General features: G+C 43.8%; 1 protein-coding gene across 1 annotated transcript in view; it reads right to left on the bottom strand.

Annotated features, from left to right (window-relative positions):
• Nucleotides 1-14,205, bottom strand: part of LOC126402757 (adenylate cyclase type 6-like) — a 44,352-nt gene that overhangs the window by 11,588 nt on the left and 18,559 nt on the right. The window contains exons 4-10 of the mRNA XM_050064997.1: nt 6,915-7,064; nt 6,381-6,502; nt 3,780-3,891; nt 3,383-3,510; nt 3,023-3,181; nt 2,777-2,918; nt 2,472-2,600 (exon numbers count right to left, since the gene is read on the bottom strand). Coding sequence (XP_049920954.1) covers nt 2,472-2,600; nt 2,777-2,918; nt 3,023-3,181; nt 3,383-3,510; nt 3,780-3,891; nt 6,381-6,502; nt 6,915-7,064 — 942 coding nt within the window. The remainder of the gene's footprint in view (nt 1-2,471; nt 2,601-2,776; nt 2,919-3,022; nt 3,182-3,382; nt 3,511-3,779; nt 3,892-6,380; nt 6,503-6,914; nt 7,065-14,205) is intronic.

Here is a 14,205-nt window from a genome sequence, read left to right as displayed (position 1 = left end):
CCATATATACAATTCAGTCCACATTAGTCACCCTCAGGCAGTCAGATTCAGTGGTGAAGTGGCTGTTGTTGAGGTAAGTGTATTACTAGGTAGATGGGTAGGTTACCAAGAAGGAAGTGGGTATACTCTCTCCTTTGTATTCTGGTGGCTTTTTTTGGCTGATTAGTGGGTATACTGTAAATGGCCAGAAAAAGAGGTGTGTACCTGCGTATACCCTCCACCACACCAATGCTCAAATTCATATCTACAAAGTCATGCTGTCAGATTTGTGAGGCTGCGTACATAGGAACAATTACTAAGGACAATAACAACAACAGGCTAATGCATAGTAAGGGATAATGCCGGAGGAGGTGTCCATTATCAGGAATATATGAACGTCAGGGAAGCCAGAACCGTCCAACACGAAGCAGAGGACGATTGCTTCTGCGGAGGAAATTAATTCCTAATTATGGACACCTTAAAGGCTACTAACCTGCTTATATCATGGTCATTTGCCAAAGGAAAACAAATTAGACCATTTATATTTCCATGCAATTAGCATACAATTTTTTTCACAAGCCACGATTCAGTCTCTCTCTTTCACACCCGACTAATACCTGGAACAATCTTCATCATCCCATAAGGTTCTTATGCAATGGAGACATTGTTCACTACTTCAGTAAATAGGATGAACCTTAGATACTTCTTGGCAACAGGTGATATTTTTAGTCTGCTCTGCTATGAGCCAGAAAGCTAATGCCAGACTAGCAAGATTCAAAGTCAATAAAAGTGCGTATTTGGCGGTATGTTTAACAACAAGAACAGCTAGCTATCCAGCCATGTCATTGTCCCCAAATCAATATCAAGATTTTCACGAACACATGGGTGTCATGTTACTGTCAGCCGCAGCCTGAAGTAGCGAGTTGAATATAGTGTACTTCTTACAGCTTGTGTTGTTACAGTTGCCATCCTGTGGTGTTCAGGGCATGAGACATTTCAGGACTGCACAAAAACAGTAAACAGAGGCTCTGACTGCGTCTCTGTTGCTTTGGTTACTCATTTCAGATGCAGGCTGATACTATGTAGCCAGTCCATTAATTTAGAGTGGTGAACAGACAGTTTCACTGGAACTACTTAGTAGGTGTCCTATATCAGGAATTAATGGACACTCTGAAGGCAATCAGCATCTAGTATTCAGAGAGTATAAACAGGTTTAATGTTTATCATGTTCACTGTCTTTAGTTTAGTGTGCTAGCATGCTAACATTTGCTACTTTTATATTGTGGTCATATTTGAGAAATTGAAGGGAGAAGAAGCATATGTGAGTCGCTGTAACTTCAGAAAAACAAAGTTCCACAAAAGCTTATCTTCAACTAAGGTAACAGAAGACCTAAGGAACCTTATTATTATGTTATCACATGATAGATGCAGTACTTTTACTTTTTGTATTTTATACGTTTTATGTTTGTAACTTTAAGAGATATCTGTCTTCTTTTGTTCTTGATGTGATTATGTTGCAAGTGGTGCGGCAGTTGGACATTGACAATGGCAACTCGCACTTGTGGATTCACTGTCCGCTAGATTTTAAATCCCTCTATCTATCAATCCATTTTCATTGACTTCTCTGGGGCTGGGTCGCGGGGGCAGGAGGCTAACCAAGGTATTCCAGATGTCTCACTCCCAAGCAACACTTTGCAACTCCTCCTGGGGGATCCCAGGGCGTTCCCTGGCCAGTCTGAGCTATATAATCCCTCCAGCATTTTCTAGGTCTACCCTGGGGTCCCACAGTCGGACATGCCTGGAAAACGCTAACAGGAGGTTCCCTGAAGGCATCCTGATCAGATGCTCGAACCACCTCAACGCAAAGGAGTTGCAGCTCTACTCCAAGCTCCCAATTTGGAATCCTGGGTAGGTTGACGATATACAATATGTCACTGGCTTTTTGTCTTTATTCTCTTTGGCTCTGATGTAGACAGAGTGGTGTCGAAACGTTAGCCTGTTTGCATAACTAGCACAACAGACTAACTACTTTTTAACTAACTAACTAGTTTTGCAAGTATTAGGTTATAAATCCAGGGACTGGACACTAAAAACTAAAATGTTGACCTGATAATGGCGATAGAGAAAACCCTACAGGATCACCAAAGCTTCTACAGTCCATCCTGTTGGGGACATGAACGTCTGCAGTAAATTTCAGACAGAAACCGCCCTGCCTAGAGCCATGCGTGACTGTGTTTTCAGAGACTCTATGAGAAAAAAGGAAGTTGGTATTAAGTGTATTGATAGAAAGTTGGGCTTTAGCAATAGGCCTCTGACCCTTGAATGTCCCCATAAAAGAAAAATCTAATATTAACAGCTACTTTGAGGACATAATTAGAAAGGATATTTGTGATTTGACTTCAGAGAGCGGAGAGAATGACACAGGAAATTAGATATAGACAAGAAGAACAGGTGCCATGCGCTCAGCTAAGTGCTCCCTGTGTGTATCTCACCATCTGCCTGAAGACTTTGGACTCCTTGGTTCTGGAGAAGGATCTGTCAGGCACCCAGCGTGGCATCAGTCCCTCGGCAGAATTCGCACGTGCTCTCTGCATCTTGGCCATCATGGCTTTCTCCTCTTTCTGGAAGTGAAGAATCCCCAACAGAGTGACAAACAAGCTCCTCTATGCCTGGTGACAAGCCATTATATTGTTTCTGCGAAATATGGCACTGGTGTGAAGTTGTGAAGAGGTCAAGCAGGTAATCAAGGACGTGTGTGTGTGTGTGTGTGTGTGTGTGTGTGTGACCATGAACTAACCCTCTTCTGGCTACAGCCCAGCACCAAGAAGGTTTCAATGTTGTTCTCCTTCAGGTAAGCATTCCTCTCTCCTCCAAATCCAGGCTCCACCTCATAGTCCCCGTTCAGATACTGTAGCGTGGCTTTGGTGATGTGGATACGCCTACACACACATACACACACGTACACACACACAATGTGTAAGAAACAATACAGGCTATGGGCGAATACGTCAATGTAGTCACATGCAGAGTAGGAGGGCCTCACCCAGCCTTCCCCCCAGCCTCCATTTGATTGGCGAGCGTGACGTCGTTGGACCAGACGTCAAACTGCCACTTGCGCAGGCCCAGCACCCCGCAGTGGACGCGGCCGCTGTGAATGCCCACCCGCATGTTCACATTAACACCCGTCACCTCTCTCACCAGCCTGCAGATGCACACACACATTATTGTCACAAAACTAGTGTCACCTTCAGGTTCACAGCATCTCTTCTATACACCCTGTGCAGCATGAACAACGCCAGAAATCTCAACTTAACCTTCCGTGGAATATTACTGTGTGGCTGTAAGGGTGTGTGTTGTCATTTGAGTGTGTTGCTCTTTGTGTTTCAGTGTGCATTTGACTCACGAGATGGCCTCAATCATGTCTACTCCCATCTCCACACAGCAGTGGGCGTGGTCAGCCCGGGGCTCAGGAAGCCCTGACACACAGTAGTAACAGTCCCCCAGGATTTTAATACGCAGGCAGTGGTTCTCCTGTACAGGAACACACACACATAAACACACATGTTCATGATGTTCATGTCAAATACAGAGCTTTTAGTGCATAGTTTAGATGACTCATCATTCTCAGCAGAGTCTAATAGATGTTTTACACAATGCTTAAGTAATCCTCTCCCTTCAACAAGTACATCATGTTGGCTTTGTCATACTAACAGTAAAGACTACAGACTTAACGGTTACATAAGCAACAGAGGCTCAAAGTTCTACTGTGAAAATGGCGGCGGCAGGTTGTCAGTGCTCACCGAGGCCAGCTTGTCAAAGCGGGCAAACAGCTCGTTCAGCGTCATGACAAGCTCCTGGGCCGTGCACTGAGACGCCAGGCTGGTGAAGCCCTCGATGTCTGCAAACAGTATGCTGCAGGAGAGGTGATGGGGTGGTTGGCAGTGAGGGAGAGTTGGTGAGGGTCACCAAAACAGACAGAGAGGAGAAGAAAGACAAAGGAGACAGGGAATGAGATCAATCAATACAATATAGAGTTGGTTAGCATGGTCTAGCGCCTCCCACCCTCCTCAGTGTCCAGCTGCCATGTGAGCAGGGGAGGGAGAGAGGCAGACATTTGTTCAGCTCTGGCTCTCATCATCTAGGCCAATGTAGGTCACCTCCTCCAGCCCGTCCCTCTGAGAACACCACCCCCCGTCCCCCTGTCTGCATGCCTTTCATTGCTAACTTTTGATAGTAATGAAAGGCGAGAATAAACAACACCGCAGACATTCTGAGTTCCAGTGGAAGGCGACAGATGGCGCTGTTGGTCCCATGAGGTCATCCACTCAGGGACAACTGGCCCTTAATTACAGCAGCCCGGAGCCTGTCTCCATCTCCCACCCTGTCCGAAGCTGTGGGCCATGATGCAATGGATTATCTTTACAAGGGTCAGTTTCTCACTTACTCACTGGTGTTATCTAGCCGTGCAGTGGATGTCCTTTTGGCATGCAGTTTTTTGGTTTATTTATCCAAGTCCTGAGATATCCGTTTCTGCTGTCACTGTGAACAGTTTTTACTGGACTGCTTAAAACTGTGAAAATACTCCCAAAGAAAACTGGCAGCAGGATGTGTGAATTATACACAGTGACTGGGCTGTTGTTTCTGGAGAAGGATGTAGAATTTTACTGCTGCTATAGGATTTTTTTTTTATTTGATTTTTCAATGACATCAGCACCACAAACAAAATAAGCACGTACATTGTACTGGGTGGCAGCAAAAGACAAAAGTGACAGAATATCTGAAAATATAACCAGGACATCCTGCATGGCCAGATATTACTAGGAGGACTGTGAAAAACTTTTTTTCTGTAGTCTGAGTGATCTGACCTGCTAACGGAGCAGTGTGTAGGATTTAGTGGCATCTAGCAGTGAGGATGGCAGATTGTAACCAGATGAAATTTCTCCCATGAGCGTGAACTCCTGGATAGAATTTCCTGAGCGTTCACTGTTCAGGAGGTTTTTAATTGAATTATCTGCAGAGGTCTCGTCCTTTCCATAAACACAAAATAAAGCAGTATCATGTACCAGCTCAGGGTTTCTATGATGCTGTTCAGCTCATCACAAACAGGCATTTAGCCCAGCACCTGCTAATGTGTGCTCACCTTTTTTCTCTGATAACTTAAGATCCAGACATTCAGGAGCCGAATCATCCGCAGGTCTCCTCCTCTCCAAAACACGCCAACCCAGTGATTTAAACCAGTGCAAACACTGAATAAAGCAGTTTCATGTGAAAAATCAATATTTTTCTGATGCTCTGTTGCGGAGGAGCTGCTAACTACGGTGGTTGATGCAGAAACGCAAATGGCCATATCTAGAGCCAGTGTTTGGTTTTTCTGTTCTAGGCTACTGTAGAAACATGGCGGTGCAACATGGTGGACTCTGAGGATGAGGACCTGCTCCATATAGACATAAATGGCTCATTCTCAGGTAACAAAAACACAATGATTCTTATTTTCCATTTCTGCCAATAAATCACCCTTAACCCTACACACTGTCCTTTTAAAGTCCAAATCAATATTTTTTTTACCATGTAAATTACAGGTATAGTCACACCCATAGTAAAGAGGTTTGAGTTATTGATAATATACAGATAAGCATTTGAAGGGTAAATGTACCGACCATAATATATACCAAATATGAGCTTGTTATGCAAACATAAGTGATGTAAACAACTGTATCAAAAAAATGAATAACAGATTTAGTTGTTGTCTGATGTTGGAGCTTTTACAAAATTACCTGCTGTGCATCATTTTGGAATAAAAGAAAGCAGGTTTTAAACTTGTTGTGTCACATTTGGATAATGGATTGTTCCTGCTCTACAAAGGTGTAACCTTAGTAGAGCAGTGACTGATTATTCCACTAAGTGCATCACCTGCACCTATTTGGGTCACCTCTAACAGGAGATCGCTGCTGCAACCTCGTTTCACCATCTTCAACACAACCTCAACAGCACTGGCTGGGCTCAACAGTAGGCTAATGGATGGAGAGTTTCAATCACCTGTTTAGTACCGAGTTATTCCCTCTCGGGAGGTGAAATCCAGTGGTGATGGCAGAGACAGGGGGCCAGAAAACTTGAGGTCTGCCTCCCATCATTTGCTACAGAAAGCACAGCAGTGTGCCTTAGTCAATATCGTTACTGCAGCCGGTGCTGTCAGTGTCAATAAACAACAACATGCATAATACATGCTGTCAGGGAAATAGCTGTTGGAGTGACTCTGTAACTGACACATCAGTCAGCGGAGTGAGGTCAAAGCCACTGGTGCTAGCTGCGATAGCAAAGTGTACGAGCTCTCTCCGACATCCTCCTGAGTGTGTGACAGTGCAGCTGTACAGAAGCATGTATGTGTATCTGTTTGTGTTTACCTAACGTTGTCGTGTTTTTGGATGTAGATCTTGTGGAACATCATATCTTCCTTCTTGGCATTGATATCAGCCTTCATCTCCATGGCAACGTGCCTTGGCAGCACTGACAGCAGTAGGCGCTCCTGAGAGAGAGAGAGAGAGAGAGAGAGAGAGAGAGAGAGAGAGAGAGAGACAGAAATTAAAGAAAGAAAGGCAAAGAGAGAGAGCCCATTCATTTTCATCAGTTTCTACTGTTAAGAATGCTCAATGAGTCACCCTGCCTCGTTGGCATCTGCGTGGGAACGTGTTAGTCAAATAGAGAGGAGTGGAGATACGTGTTATACTTCAGAGCATATTGTTGACCTCAAAAACTGAGACAAAAAAATTAGACTGGAAAATGGAGACACCCATTTGTTGCTCTTTTGCATTCATGTGTTTAGTTTTCCTACAGGACGCAGGCAGGACTGCCTCCCTCTCTTATTTGTTTGAATATGCATGTGTCCGTGTGTGTGTGTGTGTGTGTGTGTGTGTGTGTGTGTGTGAGCATATGTGTACCTGCTGCTGGTTTTCCCTCTGCAGGTACAGTCTGGCCTGGATATATCCTCTGGTCTCCTGGAAGGCTTGCCTCTGGGAGACCTCAGCAGGGTAGTGGGTACAGATCCCGATCATGTTAGTGCACACGAAGATCAGCACGTTGGCACTGATCTGAAAACACAAACATGGCAAGAGAGACTGAAATGCATGCACACATGTCACATCATAGGAAAACAGTGAACTCTGGCTGACCTGGGTGAGGTCAATAAACGAAAATTGATAACACTCTGTGTCATAGGATTTACTGCAAGGAGAAAAATTCCTCAAACGTCTGAGGGGCCATTAGACGTGATCTGGTTAGAGAAGATGAGCGTGGCCTCGTGGTTGCTCTGCAAGAGGACATTCTCCTCACGTCGTGCTCGAAACAGCAGATAGGAAGCCCAGAGGGTTCAATCTGATGCACGACTGGGAACACGTGACATGTGTCACTCCAATTTTTGTGCTACTTGAGCTGAAAGTTTATTTTGTCTTTTATGTTGTTTATATGGAATCAATTCAAAATGGAAAAAACAGGAAATAGATTCATCCAGCATGAAAAGCCTTTTTTTGAGAACCAAAAACAGATGACACGAGCCTGCACAACAGATTCTTCGTGTCACAATGGAGCACTTTAAAACAGTGCAACAGAGACATTTTCATGTTTGAATGTACAGCCTCAGATAGCAGCCATTAGTGTAACTTTCTTGTGTGTACCTAGCAGAGTGAGGTATGTTGGTTGAACAATGAGGCTTTCAGAATGCAGAGGGACAAACTGTAAAACAGCATTATCTGTGGCTTGAGTAAATGAAGTTTAGATACAGTGTACAGTTAGCTTTGTGGGGTCATCGACCTCAAAAACATTCCTCTGCGCTGTTGCAGCCTCTTTTTGTGCGTCCCTGTGTGTTTATGGATGCGTGTGGTGAGTCTGTGTAAGTCTGTTTGTGATTTCTCTTCTCACTCGTCTACAGCCAAGACCGAACATCAGAAACGGAGCCTTGAGCTCTGGACTTCCCCTCTGCTAAGAAATACACTCTCACACACACACACGTCCTCTCCATGCTCAGAAACACACTCCAGCCTGGGAAAGTCACTTGACCCATGACCAGAGAACAGAGTGCTTCCTCTGAAGATGATATCATCAATAATGAGAAAAAGACATGCAGGCAACACACACACATTAACGCTGAGTTTCAATCAGTCCTAATAACAACATTATCATTAAACTGAGGAGGACATGAAAAACTTCATCAAAAGTACCAGCATGTCTGAGACACGGCTGGTATGTTGCCAAACCAGTACATGTTTGTAAGTTGTGTTTATGGGAAAGACTCCGAAAGAAAGATGGTGAACTGCAGATAGAGGATGATTATCAGTATAGATGCACACACGGCATATCTTAATGAATGTGTCTGTGTGCTTTTAAAAAAAAAGAGGAGTGGTAAAATACTAACTTGGCATCCATATGCTGATTAAAATTAGTAGGCTTAAACAAACTTACAGGCTTTGTGCCGTGGTCCAGAGATGAGGTTTCAACTGTATACAAAGGGACTCGCCTGTTGTTGTCACAACAAGACAGAGACAATCTAACAACCTGCACTTGAAACACAACACCATTACCACAGGACAGTGGCAGGCAAACTCTACTGTTTATTCGAGGAGAGTTGGAGGTAGCTTCCTATTCCATCTGAAAACAAATGGCCAAACTAGATTAGAAGCACAGCAGTAAGCAAAAATAAACACGCTGATGGTTCGCAGGTGCAGAAGCAAACATGCTTTTGATGTATTGGGTAAATACTAATCCCTGATGTAGCTGATGCAGGCAGAGAGCAACAACATTATTCAAGGACTAACAACGGAGCATCCAAAATGCATCCTCATTTTTCATTTCTGAGGGTGTACAGTGGATGCAGCCAGGTTCCTTCAAACATGTTTTCAGGGAAGAACACTTTTCCCTGAACTCCTTGATGCGGGATGACAGAGAATTGCTGATGCCAACTGTCAGTCAACTTTCAAAGATTCAGATCAAAGCTGTCAGGAGGTGCTTGACACCTCATCACCAGGCTACTGAAGATCAGGTGTGAGTACCTACAAAGAATATCCACTCTTGTTCTTTGCATGACTGGCTGAGCAATTGTTTCCTCAGTGCAACATTGAATTTGTGCCGCATCGTCACTTAATTAGCAATTAGCCTGCTGTGGTCATAAATCATTGACAGGCCAGGGCTTCCTGATAAGCCCTGCATCGTCATGTTATAGACCACCAATGGAGAACTGACACTCCGCTCTTGAAGGGCCCCTGATACAACCTGATCGTATTAATCCCAAACAGATGGCCCTGAACAGAGCAAGCCAGATAACTTGGTTAAATGGCCTGTCTGAGATACAGGGCCACCTGCAGTTCCCAAGACCACGCTTCTCAGCAACGCACTCAATTTACATTCAACCAATTCAGCTGTGAGCGCACAAGGCATTCCTATCAAACTGATTATGAAAGTTTGGCAACAAACACAGAGTGTGCTTGAACGCAGCTTAGGAGGTCCCACACTTAGGATTCTGTGTATTTTTGTTTCACAGAAAAACACACAATAATGCTGTGGTAGCATGGATATATATTTATTTACAAATGCGACTCCAATGCGAGAGTGGCATCTATTGAAACCTCGAGAATGCCCCCAATATCAGCAGGTACGGTGCGTTCAGGGTGAGCATTATTAGAGCTGAGCAACAATTGAGTGACTACATCTTGAATGATAGCTCAATATAACAGCCTGATAGCTCTGAATAGGTGAAACTAAAGTGTGGGGAAAACATGATGAACAACGCTTGTGTGTTAATGCCAAGTTATGCTTAGTCACCACACAGTCTGGAGATTAGTGGCAAAAGCATTCAGAGAGGCTTTTGAATAAATCTTGTGTGTGAGCTATGCGTGTGTGTGTGTGTGTGTGACTCCTTTTGGACTGGCAGTTCTTTGATCCTGAAGCTTGTTGTGTCTGTTGCTGCACTTATATCACCCAGGCCTGAAAATCCAGCACAGACCCACGGTAGCTCTGACACTTTGCTCTCCAAACAGTAATGTGGTGTAAAGAGAGCAGTAGAAGCTCCTCTTCATTAGCACGCTGCCACTCTCTTTACAACCACTAAGCTGGACTTAGAATATCTTCCCCTGATGTCTCCTGACCATTCTTCCTTCAGACTTTTGGCTCTCAAAGACAAGCCTCGCTCAACATTTACTTAAGCAAGAACCTCTTGGCGGTGAAGTTAAAAGGAGTCCAAACATTGGCTTATAAGGCGCGGCTCCCGGCAAGGTGCTTTATAAAGTAAGGCAGACGGATAACATGTTAAAGAACAAGTGAAGGAAGGGGATGGAAAAGATTTTGGCTTGGCAAACACACAGAAAATCCATTCTGTCTTTAATAATATCCCACTGGACAATTCCATCACGCACAGGCACGCTGGAATGTGCGTGTGCACAAGTCAGGTCTTCACACCAAGGTCCATTCATTCAGAGACAAAACTTATGCCACAGCTTTTATGTACTGATCAATAAAAGATGTTTCCATGACGTTTAGGCCTGTGGCAACTGTACAAGTGTTTCTTTTATTCTTAAAAAGGTTAAACTGTAGAAGCCTTGTCTGTGAGCAGAGCTGACGTGGTCACACGGTGATGAATTTGTGGCTAATATTAACTCCTATAACAATACAGTGAGAGGTGGTAAACTAAGAACTGATAACACACTCATTTCTTGAATGAAGGCATTGTCCATCACGTAATCAATGTTTGGATTTATCCAGGAGTATTTGAAAAGGCCTGCAATGAAAGATAAGTTCAGATATCCCACCAGCCCTGAGCTCCACTAAAGCTAAAGTTTAAACTTTAAAAAGGCCAGAATGCTACATCCCATAAGTCAACACACTGACTCAAGGGACCCTGACTGCTGTTGACATGGGGGCTACTCTCCAGCACATGACCTTTGATAGGCATTTTGGAGCTTTTTAAAATGTCTTACAGAGATGAACGTCAAAGCCCAGTCACACACAGCTGTTCGTAGCCGGAAAAGATAATATGTGGTAAAAGAGTGGTAAAAATAGACAATACTATGAGACTTTGTTGCACTGGCCCAGATCTAATCAGGGGTTACTATAATGTGTAATCACTGACATAAGGAAGAAGCCATTCCTTAAAAAGATAAATGTTGCAGAAGGGTGGGGGTGCCTGTCTTTGCCATCTTGGATCACTGCCATCTCGAATCAGAGCTTTGTTTTCGTCATGGCTCGGGCCAAACCAAAATTGGTCTCAGGCGACCAGTGAGGCCACGAAGTAATCTTTGTGAAACGCTGAAGCAAAATCCGCAAAGCTAAATAGAGCTGGACCCAGGCCGCACATCTGTCAGAAAAACAGATCCCGAATTAATACTTGCACATAAACGCTGTCCAAACATGAGGAAAAATCTCCCAGAGATCCTGGAATTATTGACTAAAACAAACTAAAACCACCAAGCTAAATCTACCCACTCCACTTTTCTAATTTGACCAACAAATTTTTCCTCAAATCAAAAGATTATAATGCTCATTTATCCTTCTGGTTCAATATCTCGACCTTCAATTTACTCTCGACTGGCTCAAGTTCAACAGTTCCAATAAGGACAATACGCATCTGACTGGCCCTGATCTTATTTATTATTACACTGAATGTACCTGCACAGCCTGAAGACAGCCGTGACAGAAGATCTAACAGGAACAGAGGACGTACTGGCCTCAGAGAAATAAATGACAGCGAGTAGAGGAGAACGACTTTCGGTTTAACAGTACACAGATATAACAAATTCTTTGTTGTTGCAGTTACACTGTCATTTGAGAGGTTTGAACAAGGCCGCTCCCTAAAACACGAGCAGCAGGGTCACATGAGCTCACGTTTTAGCCGTCCTAGTACTTTCTTGTGGCTCACTTCACTTGGCTGAATTATACCATGTAACATCCTGGGTTTAGGTCGGCTCTGGGACATCTATTATTTGTCCCTTTTCCCCTCTTTTTCCAAACATATCCGGTCTCTGTGAACTAGAGGGGACAGCCACAAAATAATTTCACGTTAAATGAGTGTGCAACCTCAAGTTCTGCAGAGCTTATATGCACTTTGTGTGACCTATTACTGCTATCTCCTTTCTGATTTTACATTAGGGCTGCAACTACCAACTGATTAACAGTTTGGTATTGAATTAGGCATCAATTTGGGGGGGTGGGGTCTCTCGATGGATTGTTGTGTCTGGCCAACAGTTCAAAGCCAGGACATCATCAATTTACCATCATACAGTAAGATCCAGGCTATATTTGGCATTTTTGTTAATAGATTCATCAACTAATAGATGCTATGCACTGGCCCCACAGGTAACCAACCCTCTAAATTTGGTGGCCAAAGCACATTTTGGTGGTACAAATGTAATCTTGGCAACTTAATACAGCCTTCCTTAACTGTGAGACTTCAATAAATTACATTAACATTAGAAAATTAGATATTAACAGTATGGAAATATATAATTATGTATTTAAATTGAAAACCAAGTTCCTCGTATGGTACATATGTTCTCTCAAAGTCTCTTAGTTCACAGTGTATCTTTTTCACACACCCCTCCCCCTCTGTGCCTCTGCCTCATACAGTCTCTCACTCGCTCCCTCCACTCCTCCTACCTTCCCACCCTCCCTCCAAGCACCGTCTGTAATAAAAACATTACAAAAAAACGTACAATACATTCTTCAAACTGTAGCCGTCTTTGTCAAAATACATTGGTATTCCTATTATCCTAATTTTTTGTTGCTGTTTCAGTTGTTATCATCCGCCTTTTGTGTTTCTGGTTCTTCTGTAAGGATCGTGTTCACAGTCTGAGTAGGCTTACTCTCTTTTCCCACCCAAATAAGCACATGTATGTGGGTTTTTAAACATGGGAAAACCAGTTGAAAATAGACTGCTTTCTCACGGCCAGCAAATGGGTATGCCTTTCTGGGGGGTTTTTTCTCTGTAGTGTCACGTTGGTGTCAGTAGCCCCTTTTACACTGTCAGATTTTTGGCGAATGTTGGGCCGTTTTGCCAGCAAGCTGCGAGCGTTTAGACACACAGAGCCAGATTGGCGAGTTGATCCGAGGTGCCCAATTTTCTGCCTCGTAGGGTAGTCATATTGGTGGAACCTTTTTGGTGTGGTTTTGGTTTTTTGGACCGAGGCGGCCTTCCGCCATAGGAAGGGCTGTTGATGACTTGTAGGAGGAGCTGTTGATGACGCCGCACGTGCGAGCCACTGGCAATGGATAAACAGGAAACAGCTGATAGCAGGAATGAGCAGCTAGTAGCAAGAGGGAAACACAAATCTGAAAGACGCTGTAAAGATGAACAACTGGGGAGACAAGTAATTGTGCGCCCTCCTTGCCCTCGCAAATGAAGAGGCCGTTAACCCTCAAGTGACGGGGACGGTAGAGGACTGACTAGCCGTGGCTTCCCTCCTATGTCACTGCTTACATCACACGCTGAGCTACATGATTTGTTACTTGCTCACGCCCCCCATTTTCCCGACAAAGGCGCATTCTGTACAAACAAAAGTAGGCAGGCTGCATTTTGCCGCACTCCCCGATTTTTGTTTTTCCTGCAAATTTGCATAATTCCTATTTAAAAAGGGCTACTGACAGGCTGGAAATAGGTTAAGAAGAAGTAGAAAGCAGCATGGAGGCCAATGAAAATGCTACACTGGTTACTTATTTTTTTTAATCTATTATGTATTTTTCTTAAAGTCGGTGCAGATGACATTTTGAACGATGTTCGGGTGCTGCTTGGGTGGAGACGGACAGTATTTTGTGGCAGCCCATCACTACATCACACAGGCAAAGGGGCTAAAAAGTAGCGCCTCTACTGTGTCGTATTTCCATCAGAGCTGGAGCAGATAAATACCCATGACTACTGCAGTCCTTTTTCCTGGGAGTGAATGCCGATTGTAATCTTTTCCATTGAATACAAAAGCCAGATATTAGTGGCTGTTAATGGCTTTTTTTGTCCAGTGGGAAAGGAGCTTTAATAAACCCATACTCCAGTAGCCCCGACACACCACTAGCTAGCCAGAGACAGAATGCTGAAATAAAACACATGCATGAATCAGGATCTTTGTTGAAATGTTATGTTGTGTTGGCAAAGGCTTGCAGTATGATATTCTAGGCAATGACAATGAATGATTATCACGTGGTCTCATTCTCAAGAGAGACCTGATTGAACTTTGGATATTGGGGGGGGGCTACAGGGGC

The sequence above is a fragment of the Epinephelus moara genome, chromosome 16 (genome assembly GCF_006386435.1).
Source record: "Epinephelus moara isolate mb chromosome 16, YSFRI_EMoa_1.0, whole genome shotgun sequence".
NCBI classification, from domain to species: domain Eukaryota; kingdom Metazoa; phylum Chordata; class Actinopteri; order Perciformes; family Serranidae; genus Epinephelus; species Epinephelus moara.
This window is presented reverse-complemented; position numbering and strand designations above follow the sequence as displayed.